This window comes from Tubulanus polymorphus, chromosome 5 (genome assembly GCF_964204645.1).
Source record: "Tubulanus polymorphus chromosome 5, tnTubPoly1.2, whole genome shotgun sequence".
Classification (NCBI taxonomy): Eukaryota; Metazoa; Nemertea; class Palaeonemertea; order Tubulaniformes; family Tubulanidae; genus Tubulanus; species Tubulanus polymorphus.
In genome coordinates, this window is record NC_134029.1 from 16,280,294 (window position 1) to 16,302,090 (window position 21,797).

The following is a 21,797-nucleotide window of genomic DNA, read 5'->3' on the forward strand; positions in this document are numbered from 1 at the left end:
ACAGCTGCTGATATTTTCAGATAAACCAATCACAGGGAAGACACAACTTCCTGATTGGCTGATAAAAATTGAAATTTTCCCGATTTAACTTTCGTGAAAAATGCAGAAAACATTTTTATGAGACCCTATTTCAAAATTCTGCTCGCTACGATTCCGAGAATGGATTACGCTTAAATACGTGATTTGTTCGAATATGCCCTCACTTGGCAAGCAAAAGAGCCTTTTGTGTGGAAACCATGTCATTTAAATTCGCTCCATTTGTATAGTAATAGGCTCAGCCTACGGCTGGCCTAATAACAATAGCTGCCAGTTGGCCATCTTGATTCTGACAGGGCCAGTTTTTGGGCTGAAGATGTGTCTAGGGTAGATACACGTGTAACCCAAATATCAAGACATTACATTGAAGCGTCTTCGAAACTTCCCAAAATAACGGACGAATGGACGGACGAAAAGTTAATGCAATGGCCCGCTGGGATTTAAGTCCCAAGTGGACTAAAAAAGTGTAAAAAGTGCTGATTGTGTAACCCAAATATGAAGACATTACATTGTCTGTTTGAAGCGTCTTCAAAACTTCCCAAAATAACTAGATTCCGTCTACGGACGGACGAACGACAGACGAAAAGTGAACGCAATAGCCCGCTGGGACTAAAGTCCCAAGTGGGCTAAAAAGTGCTGATTTTGGCGAACAACAATGGCTGCCAGTCAGCCATCTTGCTTCTGACAGGGCCAGTTTTTGGGCTGAAGAGGTGTCTAGGGTAGATACATGTGTAACCCAAATATCAAGACATTACATTGAGGCGTCTTTAAAACTTCCCAAAATAAAGTCAACTGAGGGATGGACGGACAAAAAGTGAACGCAATAGCCCGCAGGGACTTAATTCCCAAGTGGGCTAAAAATAGTACAAACCATTATGTAGTTTAATGTAAGCAATAGTAGCTTTAAGCACAGCCGATTTGTCCATTTTACGTTCACTGCTTGAAACCATGGTGAATAGTTCGCTGATTAACAAATTGAATTGATCTCTTCGTTTCTTTTCACTTAAATTACGTGACTTTCTGAAATATATGCATCAACTCTTCCTTAGTTGAATTGAAGCTGTGTGTTAAATGGACAGTACAAAGGAACCAGTAGATAGCTGGCCTAATTGGGGAAATTTCAGAGTGAACAATCCCTTGCCGATCGACTTAAATGTCATTGGTGAGACCAGTTATTTGAATTTCTCTTCCAAAGTTTAACGCAATCGGATAACCTAAACAGCATTTGCCATAATCCAGAACAATTTTGATAATTCACCTAGGCCTATATTAAGAATTGACATAATGAAGCATGATGTTTTTGTGTGCATTTCAGCAGCATGGGCAGTACAGTAAACATTTTTAAGATGTACCAGGCAGCTGTATGCACCAACACAATGCAGCTGAAGCTAAATTTAAACCAAAGCTAAGAGAATTAACCCTTCAAAAATGGTTTTTTCAAAAAATAAAGCAATCCCACATTTGCATGCACAAGGTTGTCTAATGATACACCATTTCAACTGCAAACAATCCCAATTACCCCATCCTATGAATTTGGTGCATTGATTAAAATATATTTGACAGACAGCCAATATTCAAAACGGTCAAAAAGGTAGACCAAAGCACTTCAACCATAAGTAATTTTTGAATTTTGGAGTCTAGATTAAATTCTATAGATGCCAAACACCGTTGAGTTAATGGTACAAACCTTTTGCCTTTTCCAGTTGTTTGATAATCATCTTCACTTTCATCATACAGTTCTTCTCCACTGAAATACACAATTATATATGTATTGAAGACTCAACTTATTCTATCACTTGCTCTCCACTTTATTAATTACCTCGTGAATGTCGAATTTGCACCAAGTGATGTTTTCTTTCCAAAATTCATGTTGCATTGATGAACAAAGCATAGACTAGAATGCTTGGGAGAATGTCCCTCTAGTGACATAGGACTTGAGACACTGCAGCAAAGAAGCTATAGGCCTTATCTACATCCCTATCTTTTTACAAGCATCATACTGGAATCCACTGCCGTACTGCGAAGAAGTTGGTACCGGTATTTTCACAGAAAGGTCGCACATGGATAATTACTACTAATTCAATTAGAAAAAAATAGTGAGAACAAATCATTAGACTGCATTCAAGTAGCTTTTATTCTTGAAAGTCAGAGCAATTACATGCCAACATTATACTGTAGATTCTGTTTAACTTGAATTCATTGGGACCAAAAACAAATCAACGAGTTAAGTGCAATTTGAGTTAGGGTTTTCAACGTTAAATTGGCCAAATTAAATCATAAGAAATCGCTTTGTTTAATTAGATGCTAAGGGAGCGTTCACAAATTACGTACCTCAAAATCTCCCATTTTTCTGACCCCCCCTCCCCCCTTATACCACCTTTGTACCAAATTCACTGACCCCCCTCTAAGGTACGTACCATCGCACCCATGATGAATTACAGTCGATAGAAGTGGAGAGGTCATTTTCAGATTCACGATTAGTTACCAGCCTTGTTTTTTTATTATACAGGGATACTGGAGGTGGTCAGTGATACTGGTTTTATTCATTTACTATCGATTGTGACAAGGCCCTGTGTAGACTAGGGGTCCAGGGACACCATGCCCACTTGGGAAGTGGTTCCAAATGCTCAACAATCTAACAATTTCAAAATTCAACGCCCCCTGGTGACCATATACAAAAACCAATGACCTTGAAACTCACCACAATCATAGAACATGTCAGCAGCTACGATTTTGTAATTGATTGTGATAACAAAATATGCCTCGTTACCAATTTAATATGGAAATACTAAGTTATTCTACTATTCAACGCCCCCTGGTGACCATATTCAAAACCCAATGACCTCGAAACTCACCACAATCATAGAACATGTCAATTTTGCAATTGATCATGGTAACAAAATATGCCTAGGTACCAATATAATAAGGAAATACTACGTTATTCTACTATTCAACGCCCCCTGGTGACCATATAGAAAAACTAATGTCCTTAAAACTCGCAACAATCATAGATGATGTCATGAGCTACAACTTTCCAATTGATTGTGGTTACAAAATATGCATAGGTACGAATATAATAAAGAAATGCGAAGATATTATTCAACGCCCCCTGGTGGCCATATGCGAAATCCAATTACCTTGAAACTCACCACAATCATAGAACACATTATGAGCTACAACTTTCTAATTGATTGTGGTAGCAAAATACGCTTAGGTATCAATATAATGTGGAAAAACTTTTTCCCACTTACGAATGAGTACTGGTGACACCAAGATGGCCGCCAATTGCGTCATAATTGGCTGATGAAAAATACCTGTCTCAGGTATAAAACATCCCTTTCCAAAGAATACCCATCACAAATTGCAATGAGAAATGGCAAACCAGTAGGAAGCTACAGGACTCAGAATTCGGGCAAAAATTAACATTTTTGGGCACTAAAAAGGTCATCTTGAATCCGATCGACCTAACTTTTATTATGCTGATGGGCCCTGGGGGGATTCACATATATCCGAAAGATCAAGGTAATTGATCGAAGCGTCTTCAAAATTTCCCTCAAAAAGTTTAAAAATGTGTAAAAAGTGCAGATTTTGGCGAACAACAATGGTTGCCAGTTGGCCATCTTGATTCTGACAGGGCCAGTTTTTGGGTTACCTTGAAGCGTCTTCAAAACTTCCCAAAATACTGGATTCCGTCTACGGACGGACCGACGGATGCTATAACGGATGGACGACGGACGAAAAGTGAACGCAATAGCCCGCTGGGACTAAAGTCCCAAGTGGGCTAAAAATGGCTCTATATTGTTGTAGTGCCTGTGACACCATCAACATTGCCAATAACAACAAAACAAGGAGGATGGATGAAGGAAGTGTCAAATCAAATGCCCATCATATTCATTCAAGTGCCTGTCTCTACCATATAATACGCGTACCAGCATGATCACTCACCCGTGACCGAATTCGAAACTGACTGCGAAATCGTGTGGTGCAAGCTCACAACTAACAAAGCGAAGCACCTCTACCTATGCTGCTACTACAACCCGGACACTGCCAACAAGGACCAATATCAGGAACTCTACAAAAGTGTAGAAAAGGCAGTCACATCAGTCAACAACTCAAATATCCTTATAGGTGGAGATTTCAACCTACCAGGATGGGCTTGGAACAAAGTGGAACTAAAGCCAGGTACTACTCAAGTACAAACACACCATGATTTCCTGGAAATGCTGAATGACTATGGCCTGACCCAGATAGTAGAGGAACCCACTAGGGGCGAACATACCCTCGATCTGCTGGTCACTAACAACCCAACACTCGTTCAACGAACAGATACCATGCTAGGAATATCAGACCACGATGTCGTGTATGCTGAGATGAATATCCAGCCCTCTCATAGCAAACAAAAGCCTCGGAAGATACTCCTGTACAACAGGGCAAACTGGGAAAACATGCGATGCGATATGAAATCCACGCTCGCCCAAGTAACCGAAATGTCCAACAATGGAAACTCAACTGAGGATCTTTGGAACAACTTCAAAAAACACCTTGAAGTGTGTCCAAAATTATTCCACATAAAAATATCAGGAAAAGAGACAGCAGACCATGGATAGACCAAGCTCTCCGTCGACGCATCAAACAACGTGATCGCCTCCACCGCAAAATGAAGAAATCAGGACACCCTGAGCATAGAGCCAAATACAGGGAAAGCAGGCGATTAGTGCATAGAGATATCAGGAGAGCTTACTGGAAGTATATTGAAACCGTCGTAACCCAAAGTACCAATGATAACACCAGCCAGTTTACTTGTCTTAAAAAGTTTTGGACCTACATTAAACACAAAAAATCAGACAGCACTGACATCCCACCGCTAAAAGATCAAGGGAAACTTCAGAGCTCTAACCAGGACAAAGCTAACATCCTTAACCGGCAATTCCAGTCTGCGTTCTCTCGTAAGACCAACCTCTCCGAAGACGAACTGCAACAGAGATGTAGCAGTATCGATCAACACCACGAAATGATGGACATTAGCATATCAATACCAGGAGTTACTAAACTACTGAAGAACCTCGATCCCTCAAAAGCTGCAGGCCCCGACAACATAAAACCATGCATACTAAAAGAACTCGCAGAAGATATCGCTCCAATACTGACCCTCATATTCAGGAAATCGTATGACTCATCAGAATTACCAACAGACTGGCGCTGAGCAAACGTTGCTCCTATCTTCAAAAAAGGAGAGAAGTACGCAGCCGAGAATTATCGCCCTATTTCACTGACATGTTTATGTTGTAACATTCTAGAACACATCATAACGAGCAGCATCATGAAACATGGAGAGACACTCAACATACTCTACAAGATGCAGCACGGATTCCGCAGCGGACTGTCATGTGAGACCCAACTGACAGAGTTCATTGACGATGCAACCCTCAACATGGAGGCCGGTAAACAGACAGACTGCATCATATTGGACTTTAGTAAGGCATTTGATAAAGTGAGTCACCAGTTACTAGTGGAAAAACTGAGAAGATATGGTATCACAGGGAAAACAAATGCCTGGATCAAAGCCTTCCTCACCAATCGTATGCAGACAGTAGTAGTCTCAGGAGAGTCATCAAACCCTGTAAGCGTTGAATCAGGTGTACCGCAAGGATCAGTACTGGGGCCGAGCCTATTCCTATGTTACATTAACGACATCCCAGACAATATCCACTCAACAGCTAGGCTATTCACGGATGACACATTGGTCTATCTCACTGTCTCATCCCAGCAAGAGGCACACATACTACAACAAGATTTAAACCAACTAGCGGAATGGGAAGACCGGTGGCTCATGGCATTTCACCCTGAAAAATGCCATGTCCTCAGCATAAAAAAGGGACGAGCTACAGCATACCCTTACACACTGCGGAACCACATCCTAAGTCACGTGCAGTCGGCCAAGTACCTGGGCGTAACGATCTCCAATAACTTAAACTGGTCGCCGCATGTCAGGTCTCTATGTAGCAAAGCCAATCGCACAATAGGATTCCTTAAACGGAACGTAAACATCAGCTCGAAACACGTCAAGGAGGCGGCCTACAAGTCGCTAGTAAGACCGCTCGTCGAATACGCCAGCTCGGTCTGGGAGCCCCATACCAAGACAGACATCCACAGAAACCAGGAAGCAGTCGTTCTTCCCTCGCACTATCCGAGAGTGGAATAAACTCCCTGCAGACCTGGTGTCAGTCGACAGCCTTGCAAGCTTCAAGGCTGCTCTCCCTAGCCAATAGTATATTCATGGCTATTTTAATTAAAACAACAAAAAAAACAAAAAATATCCTTTAAATTTCTCCCTGATACTTATATTTATCCTCTGCGCACCCCCGAAAACTGTAATATTCATTGATGCTGACAGTAAACGGAAGAAGAAGAAGAAGTATCTGATATTGCCTTCTCTTCATACGTATAGGTACTCGTACCGGTTTAACTGCAGTTTAGGTCACCTTTCTACTGTGTGGTGCTAGTGTTATTAAAGAATAGTGTTATGGTAAGGTTAGGTACTTAAGTCAGTAACCTGTCTGTGTTTTAGTTTCACGATCGGATATTTTCACAAACCACATTTGTTATATAAGCCCATCCGATTATAAAAAAGCTTACCACCAACGATTAGGTTAACTAACTAGGTTAGGTACATCATAACCACTAGGGACACCTAAAAGTGCAGTCGCTCCCTCCTGGTTAGGTATGTTCATGTCCGCGCGGGGCGCCACTATCGATTGTGACGACCATTATTGATTAGGAAAAGTGTGATGCGCGTTTTTACTAGGCGTTTTGACATCGCGTAGTAAAATCATTCATAAAACCTGTCTATCAATGCAAATGAGCTAAAATCTTTTGGAATCAACCAATAAGATCGATCTTTATCACTTGGGGGTTGGTTTAGTGTATAAATCCGCATTTTAGTCGAAGAAAATAGAAATCGAAATATACCCTTTTTCAAGAGCAAAATTCGTCAGATTAGGACCCGGAATAAGTGACGAATCATCAGGAATCGGAAGGTTTAGGATCTTAAAATTCAAATACTGAAAACCGCATGATTTTATTTCGTGTCGGGCCTAATTTTCTACTTTTCTTAAATAAAATCCATTTAGCAAATAATATATAAAATTGGTATATCTAAATCAATTTGCAATAGGAGCCTATGGCTATAGACCTAACTGACAGGCCTTGATAATCATGTTTATTCATTTCAAAAATTAAGTAGTGAAAAAAATAATTTCATCTGAAATCATATCAATATTTCTCAATATTTCACATTTTTTCTTGCCGTTACCATGGAAACCTAATAATAATAATCTATATAATAATAGATACTCCTAGATAAACTTAGGGCAAACATAAACTATTGATAACTAGTTATTCTATCCCCTTTCTACATCATAACTTTTGATCTAACATCGATATTTTCATTCCGCATTTGGAGTCAGATAAAAATTTTGGGTCTTTCAACTGTCACCTGAAAGTGCTATGAGTGTATTGCTCTTTAAATTTCTAGTCTATCTCTTTTAGTTTAAGAGATATTGAAGTTTGTTTACATGAAATATTGCCTTCTTAGATCACAGTTTTTGTGTATTAAAACATGAAGACACTTTTCGCTCAAATTTTCAAACTTCAATTTGCGATATCTCGAAAACTACTGAAGATAATTCAAAAATTTAAAAAGCATATTGCTATTTGAGCCCTCCCCATTCCAACAAGCTTTCTTTCAGTAAGACTAAGAATAAGATTGGAGCTATTTGAATTTTTTATGGATATATAGCTATCCTGGTACCTAAAAATGATTCATTAAACAATACATAAGCTTCGTGAAATTTTTGCTTTCATTCATTTAAAAAATGCATTTCTTAGTCTTTACCTACGAGCAATTATCTGAAATTATTCAGATAATTGTTCGTAGGTCTTACGTTCTTACTTGATTCTTACTACGTTAATTACTTCCGCGTTTGGTTTCTCGAGAATCGGCAGTTGATGATGGCGCGTTTGAGGACTATGGATCTGCGCCAAGTGAGAATTCATAGCGGAAGTATGTCAAGTGAGAATGTGAAAATGCGAATAAGTTGACAGGCGAAACGTCGAATAATAGTACACAGATGGCGTTACTATTTCTGCGCCTAGACTGGTTGCCTGGCCCATTCAATATATATAATATGTAATAGATGAAGTGACGGACGCCTCGTCACAGCTTGATTCAATTTTTCATAGTAAGAAATGATAGCGATTGGGGAAAACAACCTCAAGTACGGGGTAACGAAGTCGAAAACACTCAAAATATTGTCAGTGACAAGGAGCACACTTAAATGTTGAATGAAACTGGAAAGAGAATCAACTCCAATATTTCATATTGAAATTGTACTGTAGTTGAACCCAAAGCAATGAATTAATGAAGAAATTAAATCAATTCTTAGTCAAAACTTGGAAAATTTAAATGCTCGAGTTAAGGGGTGGGAAGAAAGAAGATGAAACTGTAACTCTGTAACTGTAAGTTTTGATTCATTTCTGAAATTTGGGCTTGATATATTATAAGCCCAAATTTCAGAAATGAATCAAACCTCATAATTCTTTAATCTTATATTATAAGATCAAATGAAATTTAATATTTTAATTTTTGCGAGAAAAAAAACTTGAAAAATTTCTTATAAATCAGGTCTCGGTACCACTGTCTGCTAAAAAGATTATTCTTTCGGTTTAGATAAAGTGTCATTTTTTAATGGTTTAAAACTCTTTGTGAAACCCGTAACCAATGACATTTCTATGGTGGAAACTGAGAGGGGTTTTTGCAATATTGAAGAATTTTGACCTGGTAGTTAATTTAGAAATTAGCTCCATTTGGAAATAAAAGGAAGATGAGAAGATTACCAACGCATTTCTTAATTACCTTCAAAAAGAAAAAAAATACGCGTTTGAAACGCACAAATCGGAAAATTATTTTCTGCTAGAAAAAACTCGAATTAGCAGGGAATGCGAATGTCAGTACAAAAATTGATTTCTCTTGCGAAAAATATACATTTCTTTCTAATCCGCCGGGAATACGGTTCAAAATAAGCAGTCCACGCGGCCAGCGGTTCCGAATTCCTTATTTGGTGAAGAAGGGGCGGAGACTAATGTTTTTGCCGACCGCGATGTTGCTGCTGCTCGAGAGCGAGACTACGCCGTGCCGATCCGGGTCGACCCTAGTTCCAGGACGCGTTAACTACCTTTCAATTTTCGGTTACGGATACACTGCAGACATAGAATTCATTGAGCCAAGGTCGTTACCGCAACCTGGAAACGCCATATAAACAAACGGCATCAGACCACAATTAGGTTAGTAGCTCGAAGATGCGTAGGGCCGGACCGGACCCCAAAAATAGTACCTAGAGTGAAGAAGAGGTCCCCCATAAATGTTGCCATAATTTCTGCAAATGGGATAGGTAACGAATTTCGGTTATATGTATGAAATCCATTGATCCTGAGAGACAGATCGATGATGAAATAAGGGATTCCCTGGACTTTTTTTGCTTGGAGTAAGGGTACCAAACACGGTGGGAGATTCCCTTAGATATTTGGCTCGGATGTACTGGCATACCTGTACTGGGATACCCCTCCTTTCTAAAGGTTTGATTATTTCAAAAGTTAGGTTGGGTATGTGGGGCGAAAACCACTTCAATGCGTAGCTAAGATGCTGGCCTATGAGCCATAAGCAGGATTTCCCCTGAATTTACGCGCTTATATATGAACTAAACTCTCGAATTTCTTGTTTTTACTATAGGATATAGAAGATTTTGGAATAGTGGTCTGAGCTCAAACAACCGTCTGTCCGCCCGTCTCCTCTTTATCATAAAAATCTTTTACCCTCCTTTTAATGTAAAATCCTTCCTTCAATTGAAATCCTTTTGCAAATCATTGATAAAATGATGACGAAAAGGCCAGAGCCCAGGTCCTAGGTCCTTATCTCTACAATCCACCAATGCAATGTCCAATAAAAAATACAACAAGAAAGCGTGTAGGCTAATTTGTACTTTATGATTTACTTTCTCTATTTTACTGCAGTAACAGATGGAGTAAAAAGAATAACAATATATTGATAAAAGATTTCTTGAAAATGCATAGGCCTACCTTTACTTACTGAAAGAAATACTGAATTCTTATGGTAGGATTAGGAACTACATTATTTGGAATTGGAATGATAACTATAATAACAGAAATTGATATCGACTGCAAAGAAATTAATTCTCAAATGAATATATGGATGGATAAATCAGCTAGCAATTAAGCGTACGTACGCGTGACTAAAACATTTATTCCAAATACCGTGTTAAAGTGAACATTAGTGCAAGTTGGTATATGATTAGAATGGTGACATAAGTTAGATATTATCTTCCCTCATCATTAGTCACGCAGATATCAGATAAGAAAAATAACATAGAAAAGAATGTTAAAAATACACTTGATAGCACATCAAAAGCGTTACAGTAAGCATGATAGGGGGAATGTGCAAGACAACAGATTCTTAACAATACATACCTGAAGTTTCCAGAGATCTTCAAAAAAGAAAATATCTTATCAATGATTGATGAAATATACAATTGAGAATAGATAGGCCTACGTTAATTTTTCTCACATTTTGATATATCTGGTAAGGACAATACAAAAGATTCAAGCAATCATCGTTTAATCATTTCTATGAGTCATGGAATCATTTTTCATACCAATTAATTATTTAACCGCATCAAAATCAATAAAGATCACACATAACACAGAAAATACAAATTCCTTTAACGAACACATTGGAAACGATTACGCTTTGAAATCTGAATGCTACCAAAATAGGTTTTTAAGCTCTTAATATTCCTAGGCTCAAATGGAAACATTTCAATTTCTGAATTATTCAAACATTTAAACAAATGCGATCGCATTTTTGACTGTTTTAAGACGATATCAAATACATTATGATCACCAGAAGCTAAACAATATGCAAAGGCGATTGCAAAAAGTCCGCAATCATTACCACCGCTTTGTCTTTGTGGTGAATATAATTTCACAGTTATAATTCCATTATCACCTTGAGCATAGTTCGCATATAGAGAAACCAGCTGGGATTGTAGATCAGGGGTAATTTTTGGAGTCATAGAATCATAAACAGCAACTTCATTTCCTATACATGTCCACAAAACCCAGTGACTACCTACGTTATGGATTTGGATACCGTCACCATGCATCGGAGCACTGAAGGAATTTGCTGATAGTAATATAGGATCCTTAAATCCATCTATGTATGGATATCTAAGGTGGATAAGATGCTGAGCAGCATGAATGTGTCTATCGTTCAACCACTCGTGGTTCAACAAACTATTAACATCCCCTGTAATCAAGCGAACATTACCAACAGCGATCAGGGTGTTGTCCGAAGACTTAATTTTCTCCCTGGTGGTCAACGACATAGGTCTACTTGAATTTTGAAATTCACATTTATCAGTTTCATGACAAACAGGCAAATTCACACCCACATACTTTTTCATATCATCTGCATTTTTTCCGAAGCGTTTATGCCATTTCAAAGACTTTCTATGTTTTGGAGGTGGAGCATATGATAGGCCTATGTCTTCAGAAGCAGATCGCTTAGGAGCAGAGTGTGCCTTTCGATTGACGACTAGTGTTGTTTCATCCTGTGGTAGGCGTTTGGAAAAACGGTCACGGAGAGCAGTAGCTTCTTCAAGAAATTCCGCCAAGTCCTCATCCTCAATAAGATGAACCTGGTTTTTCAATTCATTTACAACAGCACAACACTTTTTTCGTAGAACCTTATTTTCCATATATTTTGGCTCAATCAACTGCGCAGACTGCACTTCAGGCTCATCGTCAGAAGAAACACAATCTTCGTTGTCCACAAAAGTAACACTGTTTGTTACATTGTCAATATTGGTAGGGATCAGATTGCATGTCTTCACAATAACTTCGTCAAGATAAAATCTTGGATTTGAGATATATGATGCGGCTAAGGAATGAAATGAGTATTCAGAGAGACCGATGACAGCACACATGTGCTTACACGGTAATAAGGTTATCTGCCAGTCTTTACAAGTACAGCGCGGTAGTTCAGTATTGGATCCTAGGTAAACTTGATAATGCTTAAGCCCACTCACCACTTTGAACCACTTATTTTTTTCGACTTCTATGGTATATTCTATGTTGGATTGCATACGTTGTGTAATGTGGTCCACAAAATATCGTGGTCGATCAACGAGCCATAAAGGTACATTGGAGTTGTATTTCTTGTAACTACTACTATTTTTCACGTTCAGCTCAACATATCTGAAAAAAAATGCCAGTGAATTTCGAATAAAGTACATAATTCAATTAAAGTACATTTTTGTTTTTCCAAAGGATATTGTCAATACTCACTTTTTATAACTCCTTGGTAGAAACATGTTAATAATAACATTAACTAATTCAGTCAGGGAACAGTTTTTGTAGCCCTGTAAAAATCCATACTTGAGGGCTTCATTTTGCCGTTCTACTCCATTCGTTGTTTGTATCGATGATGTTCGTAGATTTGGTTGATATGCTCTCACCCATCGCTGAAATATAAATTAATTTCAAAGCATTGCAGCATTACATGTTAGTATGGGCTAAAAGCTTGAGAAAAAGGGGGTACCTTTTTTCACTAAGCCAAGAATTTTGAAACCATCGACGTAACTTTGGATTGACTTTCCAAATGTTAGATTGCTGAAGTTCATTGTAAGCCCAATTAAATCCTGCCTCTGTAGTTGATTCAGCAATATCTCTCATCAGTCCTTTCAACATTTCTCTGTTTTCTGAAAACGAAAACATATTAGGAATTTATGACAACATATAGGAAGCGCTCAAATAGTATTTTTGCTTTATTTGGGGTGGGGGTTCGGTTTAAGTACATGTACTAAACGCATAGGAAAAATTGGAAATATACTAAGGGGCATTTCTCGGGCAACTGGTACATATTTTGGACATTTCAATTTGGGAATCAAATTTTGCAGCCACAGTTATATCAAGCACATACCTCCAATTCCATTTTCAGATCTTGCGAGCCATTCGTTCCATGCTTTCTCTCTATGAAATTTACATAGTCTTACCAATACATCTAGCATAAATCAAAGAACTTTTACATTAATACCTTTGTCTAACAAAATTGTCGCAAAGCAATATCTTAACACTGCATACATCTACCTTCAAAAGCACTTTCAATAGCATTTATTTCTGCCCAACAGCAATCAGTGATAAAATCCTGTGGCCTCCAATTTTCATTCCATGATTTGAAAACATCGATGGCCTCTTTAATGCTTGCAGCGTCTTCGTGTTCTAAAATTATGTTTTTTATATATAATTAAATACCGCTACTGGTATACAGAATACCAGGTGTGTGATCAAGATTTTTTAAGCAAAATTTGTTCAAAGAACCAGTACGTATTTTAATGCTGTGATTATGTATACGATCATGGCTTAAAAGTACCTGGCATAAAAACTCCAACAACACAATAATTGACGTTTGTCTTAACACTTATAAAGAACAGGGGCATGGCATACTTCAGTGTCTTATATGTTGCATCAAGCAAACATATATCATTTCCATATCGCATCATCAAACGCTGCTGCCATTCGGTCTGATAACAAAATAGGTGGTGTTACCGATCACCTTCATCGGTATGATGAGCGGGTCGAAAAAAAATTTTGCATTTGCATCAGCCTTCTTCCAATCATCGATTTGCAGTGATAAGTTTTCCTGATCATTCTGAAAATAAAAGATGCAAAATTGGGAATGGGGAATAGCCATTCAAGCATCATACTGATGGCTGAATTTATTTACCTTGCTTTTCTGATGAGTACACTTCTCATTCAACATGATATTTTCGATATCTTTATGAGTAGGGAAGTAACGACGGCGGTTCTCCGATACAGTCTGGTTCTTTAAAAGTTCATCTTTGACAAAATTACGGATGTACCGCATCATTTCAGACACTTTCTGAACACCGTTAAATGTCAGGCTGCGTATCTTCTGTACGATTACAGGATCAACAGGCTCGCACATATTTGCTGTCTGAAAATTAAAACACATACGGTACGCGTATTTGTTAAATTCAAATGAGCAAAGTTCCAGTTAGAATATTTTTCAAAGCAATTAAAGCAAAGAAGTGTCAAGCAAGGTTTTAAGTAAATCATACTAAAATTCCTAGGCATATTAGAACTAGGCCTATTGTTTCACAGACAAATTACCTCATCCCCAACGGGGTGTTCTTTGTGGTCCTGGATGTCGGGCAACTGAATATGATATTGTATTAATCCATTTATTGACAAGTCATGTAAATTCTGTCGGAGTTTCGCCGAACCGTTTTCTTTACAACGTACAGTGTTTCTGTTGATCTGAAATAAGGAAATAATTTCAATAATAAATCACATGATTTGAGTAACAACTCACAATACTTTAGGATTAAGTGGTATTCACCATTATATCAGGAAATCGAACAACCTGATTCACTTTTATCGATGCAGGGCAGTCAAGTTTTTTTGTGGTTTGGATCAGCGTACGGCGTTTGGTAAAAACATGATCCTCCTCCTAAAATATACAAACTCACACCATAACCATCAAAATAAAACAACGACTTGTATTTAAAGACTTGCAGCGACAGAACAAAAAAGTTTGAATAGCCTACCATCAAATCATCTTTTTTCTTTTTGTATGTCTCCTTTTTACGTTTATTATAATCTATGCCTTGGTGACAGTTAAGCACCAGGGTCCAGTTCCACAGTTCCGAGTTAAGATTTAACTCCGAGTTAACTCATCGAAAATGAACTAGCTTTAACTCAGAGTTAACTCTAACGCACAACTGTGGAACTGGGTCCAGACGACTAACATAAATAAATGGCGTGCCATCAAAAGGAATTTCTTTCACACCAGTTCCAGTTGACGAAGTGGACTCCCAATAGATTCGCGGTGTCGAACATCTTTCTTTCAGCCAGTTTTTCCAATCTGAATTTGATTCAAATATATTATCCTACCTATTAATTTTATACAGTAGGTTAGGCCTAATTTAGCACACCCACACACATAATAGACATAGGGCCATGTTGTATGAGTCCAGGGTTCATAGTCTCCATGACCAGTCTCATTCTATGACTTTCAAGCACCTTTTCGAGCCCAATTCAATGACGCAATGTTACTAATACTGAAACTTCGATGGCATATTTTGTTTTCATTGTAGTTGAGATAAATTAAGACTAGTGTGAACTAGACCTAACAACACAATGATCAGATCTGATGATGTATAATGCCTAAACTATAGATTATCTGTGACCGAGCAATTATGTTTAGATGATTGCTCGTAGCTGTGACTAACCACTTCGAAATCTATGCGCGCAGTAAGGTAGATCACTCTCCAATGACCATGACCATGAATCAATGACTTTAGAGGCAATTCCATGACTTTCAAGGCCTTGAATTGACCTATTCCCATTTCATGACTTTCCATGACTTTCAATGACCGCTATGAACCATATGACCCACAGCCCTCGCCCAAGTTGGGCAGTTGAAACATTGACATTGATGGTCCCTGTCCCTCACGGTAAACTGATAAACTAGCAGCTGCTTATAAGCCTATTCTTTGGTCCATTGAATTAGGTGCTAGGTTATAGGCCTAACCGGCTAACGTTCTTTCTGCTGTGCTGTTATTCTTCGACAAGTCCAGACGATAGGCTTTTTTAATTTTAAAATGACACCTCTCGATCAATTGAAAACATACCTTCATTTCCAAAGTTCTTGTCTTTATGCTGACAAACAAATTTAGTGCCAGTTTCGGCTTCGTATTCAGATATGTTTCTGAACACTTCTTCAGCGCGATTTAATATGACCGGCATTTTGATAGCGAAAACGACCTTGGAATCTAATTGAACACTAAGAATGTGTATCCGTAACCGAAAATTGAAAGGTAGTTAACGCGTCCTGGAACTAGGGTCAAACCGGACGTCAAGTGACGTCATTTTTTTCTGACTTTGTCAGCTAGTCAGCTTACCAAAGGGACGTCCTCCGGGCGCCTTCGGCGCCCGGCGTCCGTCTATAAGATAGAGACCGGTAACCAGTCTATAAGAATTTTTTACGCCGTGTAGGAATTCTTAATCGATCTTTCTCGTCTGTTTGTGTTAAAAGCGTTGATATTCCGAAGATGATGTTTGCCGGCTCGATGAACTGGTCAACTGGTTAATTTTAGGATACACTGGGGTCAAAAACTGCTTGTTTCAGGCCCCTCATTATGAGTTTTCCGGTTTGCTCGGCTACCCGTACTGGCGGGGTATTCTAGAGAGGCTAATGAAAACTCCGGTTTGCTGAACCACCCCTCTTTGCGGGGATGCGGTATGATGTTTGATCTGACAGTTTCAAGTGGTTAATGGCTGTTTCAAGTGCTTACAACGATGCTTATTACTTCGTGGTACATGGTGGTTTAAAAAAAGATTTCATAATAATACGCTCACCGCGTGGGCTTCGTAGAAAGACCACTACCTGTGGCCTTCCCAAATTTTAATTGTCCTGTCCGATTTGGTTCATCCAATTGAGAGACTGCCTTTTCCAGTTAGGGCATTTTTGGATCACGTCACTCCAGGAAATGACTTAACGCTTTTGGGCCCCTTCGTCGGTTCCACATGTTTCATTTGAGACCACAATGGTAACACCATGATGGTCAGTAACTGACCAATTGAGATATCCCCGAGTCTGACCACTTGACTTCGAATTTCGGAAATTTATCATGTAATGTTTGTTTTCAAACCTCTAAGGAATCATCATTGCAAATTCATCACTGACCATCACTGACCACCAATGACCAATTCAAACTTCTCGAATATGAAAACGATATACCGCGTTATGGTGTCAAACTAGAAAGGATTCGCCATTGAAAATTCATAAATTGACCATCACTGACCACCACTGACGAATTGAAACTTCTTGAAAGAACGATATACCGGTACCGCTTTTGGTGTGAAACTAGAAAGGATTCGCCATTAAAATTCATAAATTGACCATCACTGACCACCAGTGAAACTTCTCAAATATCGTGGTCGAATTCGAAAGTGCTTGTCGTCGTATTGCTATTTCTAGAAACCAGCAGAAAGTTTTGCTACTGTTTTTGAATGGCGTTGACATGATGGAAATTTATTACCCATAAATGGGTTACACATCTGGATCACAGCACCTCACTTGCCGCAGTGCGTTATTTTCACTGCATAGTAATGCTAATACATAAACTTTTTTACTACTTGACTCGAATCATCTGAACAGTACTGCGTTTGAAAACTCAACGAATAGCAAATGTTTGCGGGATGCGCCTACAAATAAGTTATAATAAGATTAATTAATCGATGCATGAAAAACAATTAAATCACAAGGTGACTAACACCCGTCTTTCAACCAATCTGCGCGATACCAATTAATTAAATCATTAAACGCATTGGGTTCCTAATATTTGAAATCATGTGATACAATAGTTGTTCTTTAGACTTGGCCACTTTCATTTCAGAAAACCGCGTACTAGACCAGTGGTCACCGAGGCATTAACCATTCCTTCAAGTTTTGAAAATTCGATGGTAACGCGGATTCTTCGCCTCTAAAAACTGTTTCGTTAATAGTTTTCTTTATATTAAAAGTGTTCATAGGAATTGAAATTTGGAGCGATATCAGTCACAGCTGTAACCATTTTTCATTGTCGGTTCTTTTTTGGAATTCAAGTAGATTAGTGAAAATATCAATGATGAAGTTCACTTATTACACAAGTACCGTTTTTACTGTCGCATGCGAGTCGAAACAAAAAGATCTATCCAACTGCATATGTTCGGGTATAACCTGTGATATCCTTCAGTATGTTATGAATATCTTTAAAAATTTGTGTTCTAGTATAATACCCGAAGGTTTAACTATCGGACACATAAAAGATTCGCCATAATCAAAGTTTTTAAGAAAATCTTTCTTCGAGAAAGAAAGATCTTTAAAAGAACGATTGGCGTCAAACTAATCCATAATGGACTGTTGTGAATTTATTGAATAATCCACCTGAGAAATTTTAAGATTTCGAAGCGAAATTTATTCATATAAATCAAAAATGCATAAATAACTTGACGTTATTTGCGGGTCTCATGAAACACTTTCGTGCGCTCTTTTTAAATCTAAAATAGCATAAATACATGCGTGTTTCGTTATAAACAAGGTTAAATTCCAAACGCACATGAAATATGGAGCCTGTATCTCACACGATATACACATCTTGAATTTTCTCTAACTACGTAGGCCCTTTCCAAATGGGAATTGTTCAGTTTTTTAACGGCCGACATTCAGAGGCACCTAAAAAACCGGTTGTATAGCACTTGAGATTTTCAGTGTAGGGCACATCTCACATCGACTCGGCTCGCGGTCGGTGGTTTAATGGGAACACATCTGTTTGTTACTAGTTTAACAGTTGACGAATTCAGAAAACTTTTTTCAAATGTCTTTGATAACTTTTTAAACATAGTATTCCTCTTAATTACATTTCGCTGATTCCATAGATATTTTTTCATGAAAATTGCTCCAGTTATAACGGATTCAAACATACATGTAAAATGATTATTTTTAAAATATTCAATTTTCTCCGATTTTGAAGAAATTCTGACACAATATCATCTCCACTCGACACATGATTTTACTTCGGCACCTTTGAAGGGAGTGTCACTTGTTGTTGAGTTCATATATAGTCAATAAAGAAGATATGCCCGATTCCTTTTTAGAATTTAGATTTCGACGGATATCATCAAATTACTAGAAAGGGACAGCAGCTTTCGGTCATCCGCAAAAAAATACCTAAAATGCTCTCCTAGGGTTATGGAAAAACATGTCACGAAACATACGGAAAATCCTTTGTTTGGTAGACTGAAATTATTGAACTCTTAAATAGCAACATTCAGAGAAACAAAAACATAAGAATATATTCTCGCCCACCCTTTAAAAAAACAACGTGATTTCAATTGAAGATGACACGTAGCCTCATATCAAATGATATGAACGCAACAGAGCCTATTCATTCTCTTTACGAGGATGGGTCTCCACATTAATAGGATACGATACGAGATTCGTGCGTACGATTGATGAATACAACTGATAAAGCGCCAATTTCACTGATTCTTGCACATAAAGGTGTTTTAGAGTAATCTAGTTAACAGGTGTGTTTTAGGAGTATTTTGAATTTAAACTCAAATCGGGGTTCACGACGAATATTGAGCATTCTAGGGCTGGAGCAAGAAACGTGTGGGATCGTCCGCCAATGGTATCACCAAAGAAATAATAAGGAGCCAGTCCGTGGTGGCTATTGAAAGCGACGACCGCATGTGAATGCATTGATTGAATGACATCTCAAAAGTCAGATTTTATAAAAATTGAAGATGATATATGGATAGGTTATTCAATATATACTGGTAAAAATGATGCCCAATATGTGATATAAATGTTCAATTAAAAAGTAGAAACCGAATCCATACTTCAGTCTGATATTGTTATAACATCAAACACTCAAATTTAATCCTTTGTTAGATTGGTAGCCAGTGTAGATGAGCAAGAATAGTGGTCCCTAATTTCAATGTGGACTGTTCAACAAGTTGGAGTTTGTGAAGAGATGAATGAGTTTAAAATGGAGTGCAATTTAGATAATACTGTTTGAATGTCTATTACTCAATCTTTTATTGATCATAAAAAATTGTGGTAAAATATTTGACTCTAGGGTTGGTTTTAGATTGTATCTCTCCACGCCAGAGGTAATCACGGATATTGGACTACACAAAATTCCTTGTGTACAGCTCGACTTTTTAAATCCCTGGAAAAGCTCGCCACGGATATATCTCAGTAATGATTAATTTTCCCACAAATTCTCCCCTTCGAAAAACCTAAACAACCAATGTACGCTTGCTCTAAGTTTGCCAATGCACTATTGTTACCTTTTCTAGCTATTTGCACTAGCTGTTTGTCGCAAATAGATTGCATCCTCTATTACAGGAGTAAAGGATACAGCTCTGGGACCCGTTTCTCAAAAGATAGTTTAAATTAACCATCATCCAATATGATACATGACTAAATACATTGAAAAAGATCAACTATGTACACATTTCAAATTTCAAACCATGTTTTATCATTAGAAAATTACGACACAACGTTCGATCTCTCACTAGGGATAATCTTTTTGAATTTGTACACTGAGTTTTCGTATCGTATTATCGTATTTTCAATTCTCTGCTTTTGAGTCAACAAGTACAAAGTTATTTTAGCAATGAAAATTTAATTGTCATTATAAATGTTAACTATCCACTGGTAAACTTACTAACTTTTGGCAACTTACCTTAGATCGTGGAATGGTCTCAGGTGGCCTGCTGATCCACTCTTTATTTATACTACTAAAGAAATATACAGTATAAGAAGTAAACAGTATATTAAAGTACTATTTATCTTTATATCGCGATAATTCGTGTACGTATGATTGAAAAATGATATTCTATCGAATCTCATGGTACTTATGATTATTGTGTATTAGCAACCCTCCACGGATACGAAGCAGCCTAAGTTTACATCCTACCAAAATTATCCTCGGAACTCTCAGCATTATTTCAAGGGTCGGTCTTAGAAAATATACGAAGGACGTGTTCACAGGTTAACGAGGCCAAAAATCTTCCCCAAAATTTCAAATTTTTACAAGCAAAGATAATATACTTCATGCTTTTGGTGCAGAAAAAAATACATGTCCACAAAATGCAAATTGTGTTTTCAAAGTAAACGATTGAGTGTGGAATTGTTTCGAATTCAAGGTTTTCCCATTAACACTCCGGTTTTTTCAATAAGATAAGTCAAACTATTGTTGTGATGGCCAGTTGAATACTTCATCATTATATTGAAAGATATGTTATACTTAATGCATATTTTCTTAGGACTTACAGCTTTCTCTATTGGTTAGCGTTGTGATCACTCAAAATTAACCATAAGTTTGAATTCTCACTGATCTACTACATCTCTATAACAAAAATATATTTCATATCAGGCAATTAGCTTTGATCTGTGGTCAGTGGACAGCAGCTACGAAACATTTAAAACTACTACATTATCATTCCATCTATTCATGTATATATAATATGATATGATATCTTCTTTGTTCAGTTTAAAAGTCTTGATCGTAAAAGTTTGACAAGTCTCGCATGTTGGTACCGATACGCACGTTCACGCGAGTGAAATGTGCACGTTACAGGCTCAAATGCGCACGTTACAATTACAAATGGAAACGTTGTTCGTTCAAAACCCTACGTAAAAATCGTATGCATTTTAGCGGAATTTCAAAGTTAGCTCGCTACCTACAACAAAAATCGGACAAGACTTTTTCAAGCGACAAATTTAAATGTAAGAGCTAGTAGTACCAACGAAGGATTCACTAAACATATAAATTACTTATGGGGGTTCTGGTTAGCACCGGTAACTGGTCAGTACTGGTCAAGCATTGGTCAGTTAAACAATTTTTAGATTAATGCCCACATCATATCTAGTTATTTGACACCAAACAACTTAATTGTTTGCAAACAAATAATTTACTATATGGTCAGTACTGGTCATGCATTGGTCAGTTAAAATACCATGGTCCACGCCACATTTGTTACCAAACATGATTGGATTGTGTCGTTTCGAAAATTAATCTGTTGGGCAATTTGTGGTCAGCCCTGGTTCG

General features: G+C 37.8%; 2 protein-coding genes across 10 annotated transcripts in view; both read right to left on the reverse strand.

Annotated features, from left to right (window-relative positions):
* Positions 1–8,108, reverse strand: part of LOC141905945 (circadian locomoter output cycles protein kaput-like) — a 41,071-nt gene extending 32,963 nt beyond the window's left edge. For 3 of the 9 annotated variants that reach the window (XM_074795063.1, XM_074795069.1, XM_074795071.1), the window contains exons 1-5: positions 7,988–8,038; positions 3,982–4,108; positions 1,856–2,107; positions 1,724–1,783; positions 908–1,056 (exon numbers count right to left, since the gene is read on the reverse strand). In XM_074795063.1, the coding sequence (XP_074651164.1) occupies positions 908–1,056; positions 1,724–1,783; positions 1,856–1,965 (319 nt within the window). In that variant the 5' untranslated portion in view covers positions 1,966–2,107; positions 3,982–4,108; positions 7,988–8,038. Of the gene's footprint in view, positions 1–907; positions 1,057–1,723; positions 1,784–1,855; positions 2,111–3,981; positions 4,109–6,672; positions 7,323–7,987 lie in introns of those variants that run through there. The other 6 variants (XM_074795065.1, XM_074795066.1, XM_074795064.1 and 3 more) reach the window with 6 other exon arrangements.
* Positions 8,109–12,581: 4,473 nt separating this feature from the next.
* Positions 12,582–13,660, reverse strand: LOC141906453 (uncharacterized). The gene is made up of 5 exons (XM_074795753.1): positions 13,541–13,660; positions 13,258–13,389; positions 13,091–13,171; positions 12,710–12,869; positions 12,582–12,632 (listed from the first exon to the last, which is right to left on the reverse strand). Exons 1-5 carry the CDS (start codon positions 13,605–13,607, stop codon positions 12,623–12,625), a joined length of 450 nt encoding a protein of 149 aa, XP_074651854.1. The 5' UTR covers positions 13,608–13,660; the 3' UTR covers positions 12,582–12,622.
* Positions 13,661–21,797: the final 8,137 nt, after the last annotated feature.

Excerpts from the sequence above, each read along its gene's own strand:
- LOC141906453 (XM_074795753.1), bottom strand. The coding sequence starts at position 13,607 with ATGCCCCTGTTCTTTATAAGTGTTAAGACAAACGTCAATTATTGTGTT. Across the intron at positions 13,390-13,540 it reads TGTTGGAGTTTTTATGCCAG|AACACGAAGACGCTGCAAGC; the intron begins GTACTTTTAAGC and ends ACATAATTTTAG. Across the intron at positions 13,172-13,257 it reads TATTGAAAGTGCTTTTGAAG|ATGTATTGGTAAGACTATGT; the intron begins GTAGATGTATGC and ends GATTTATGCTAG.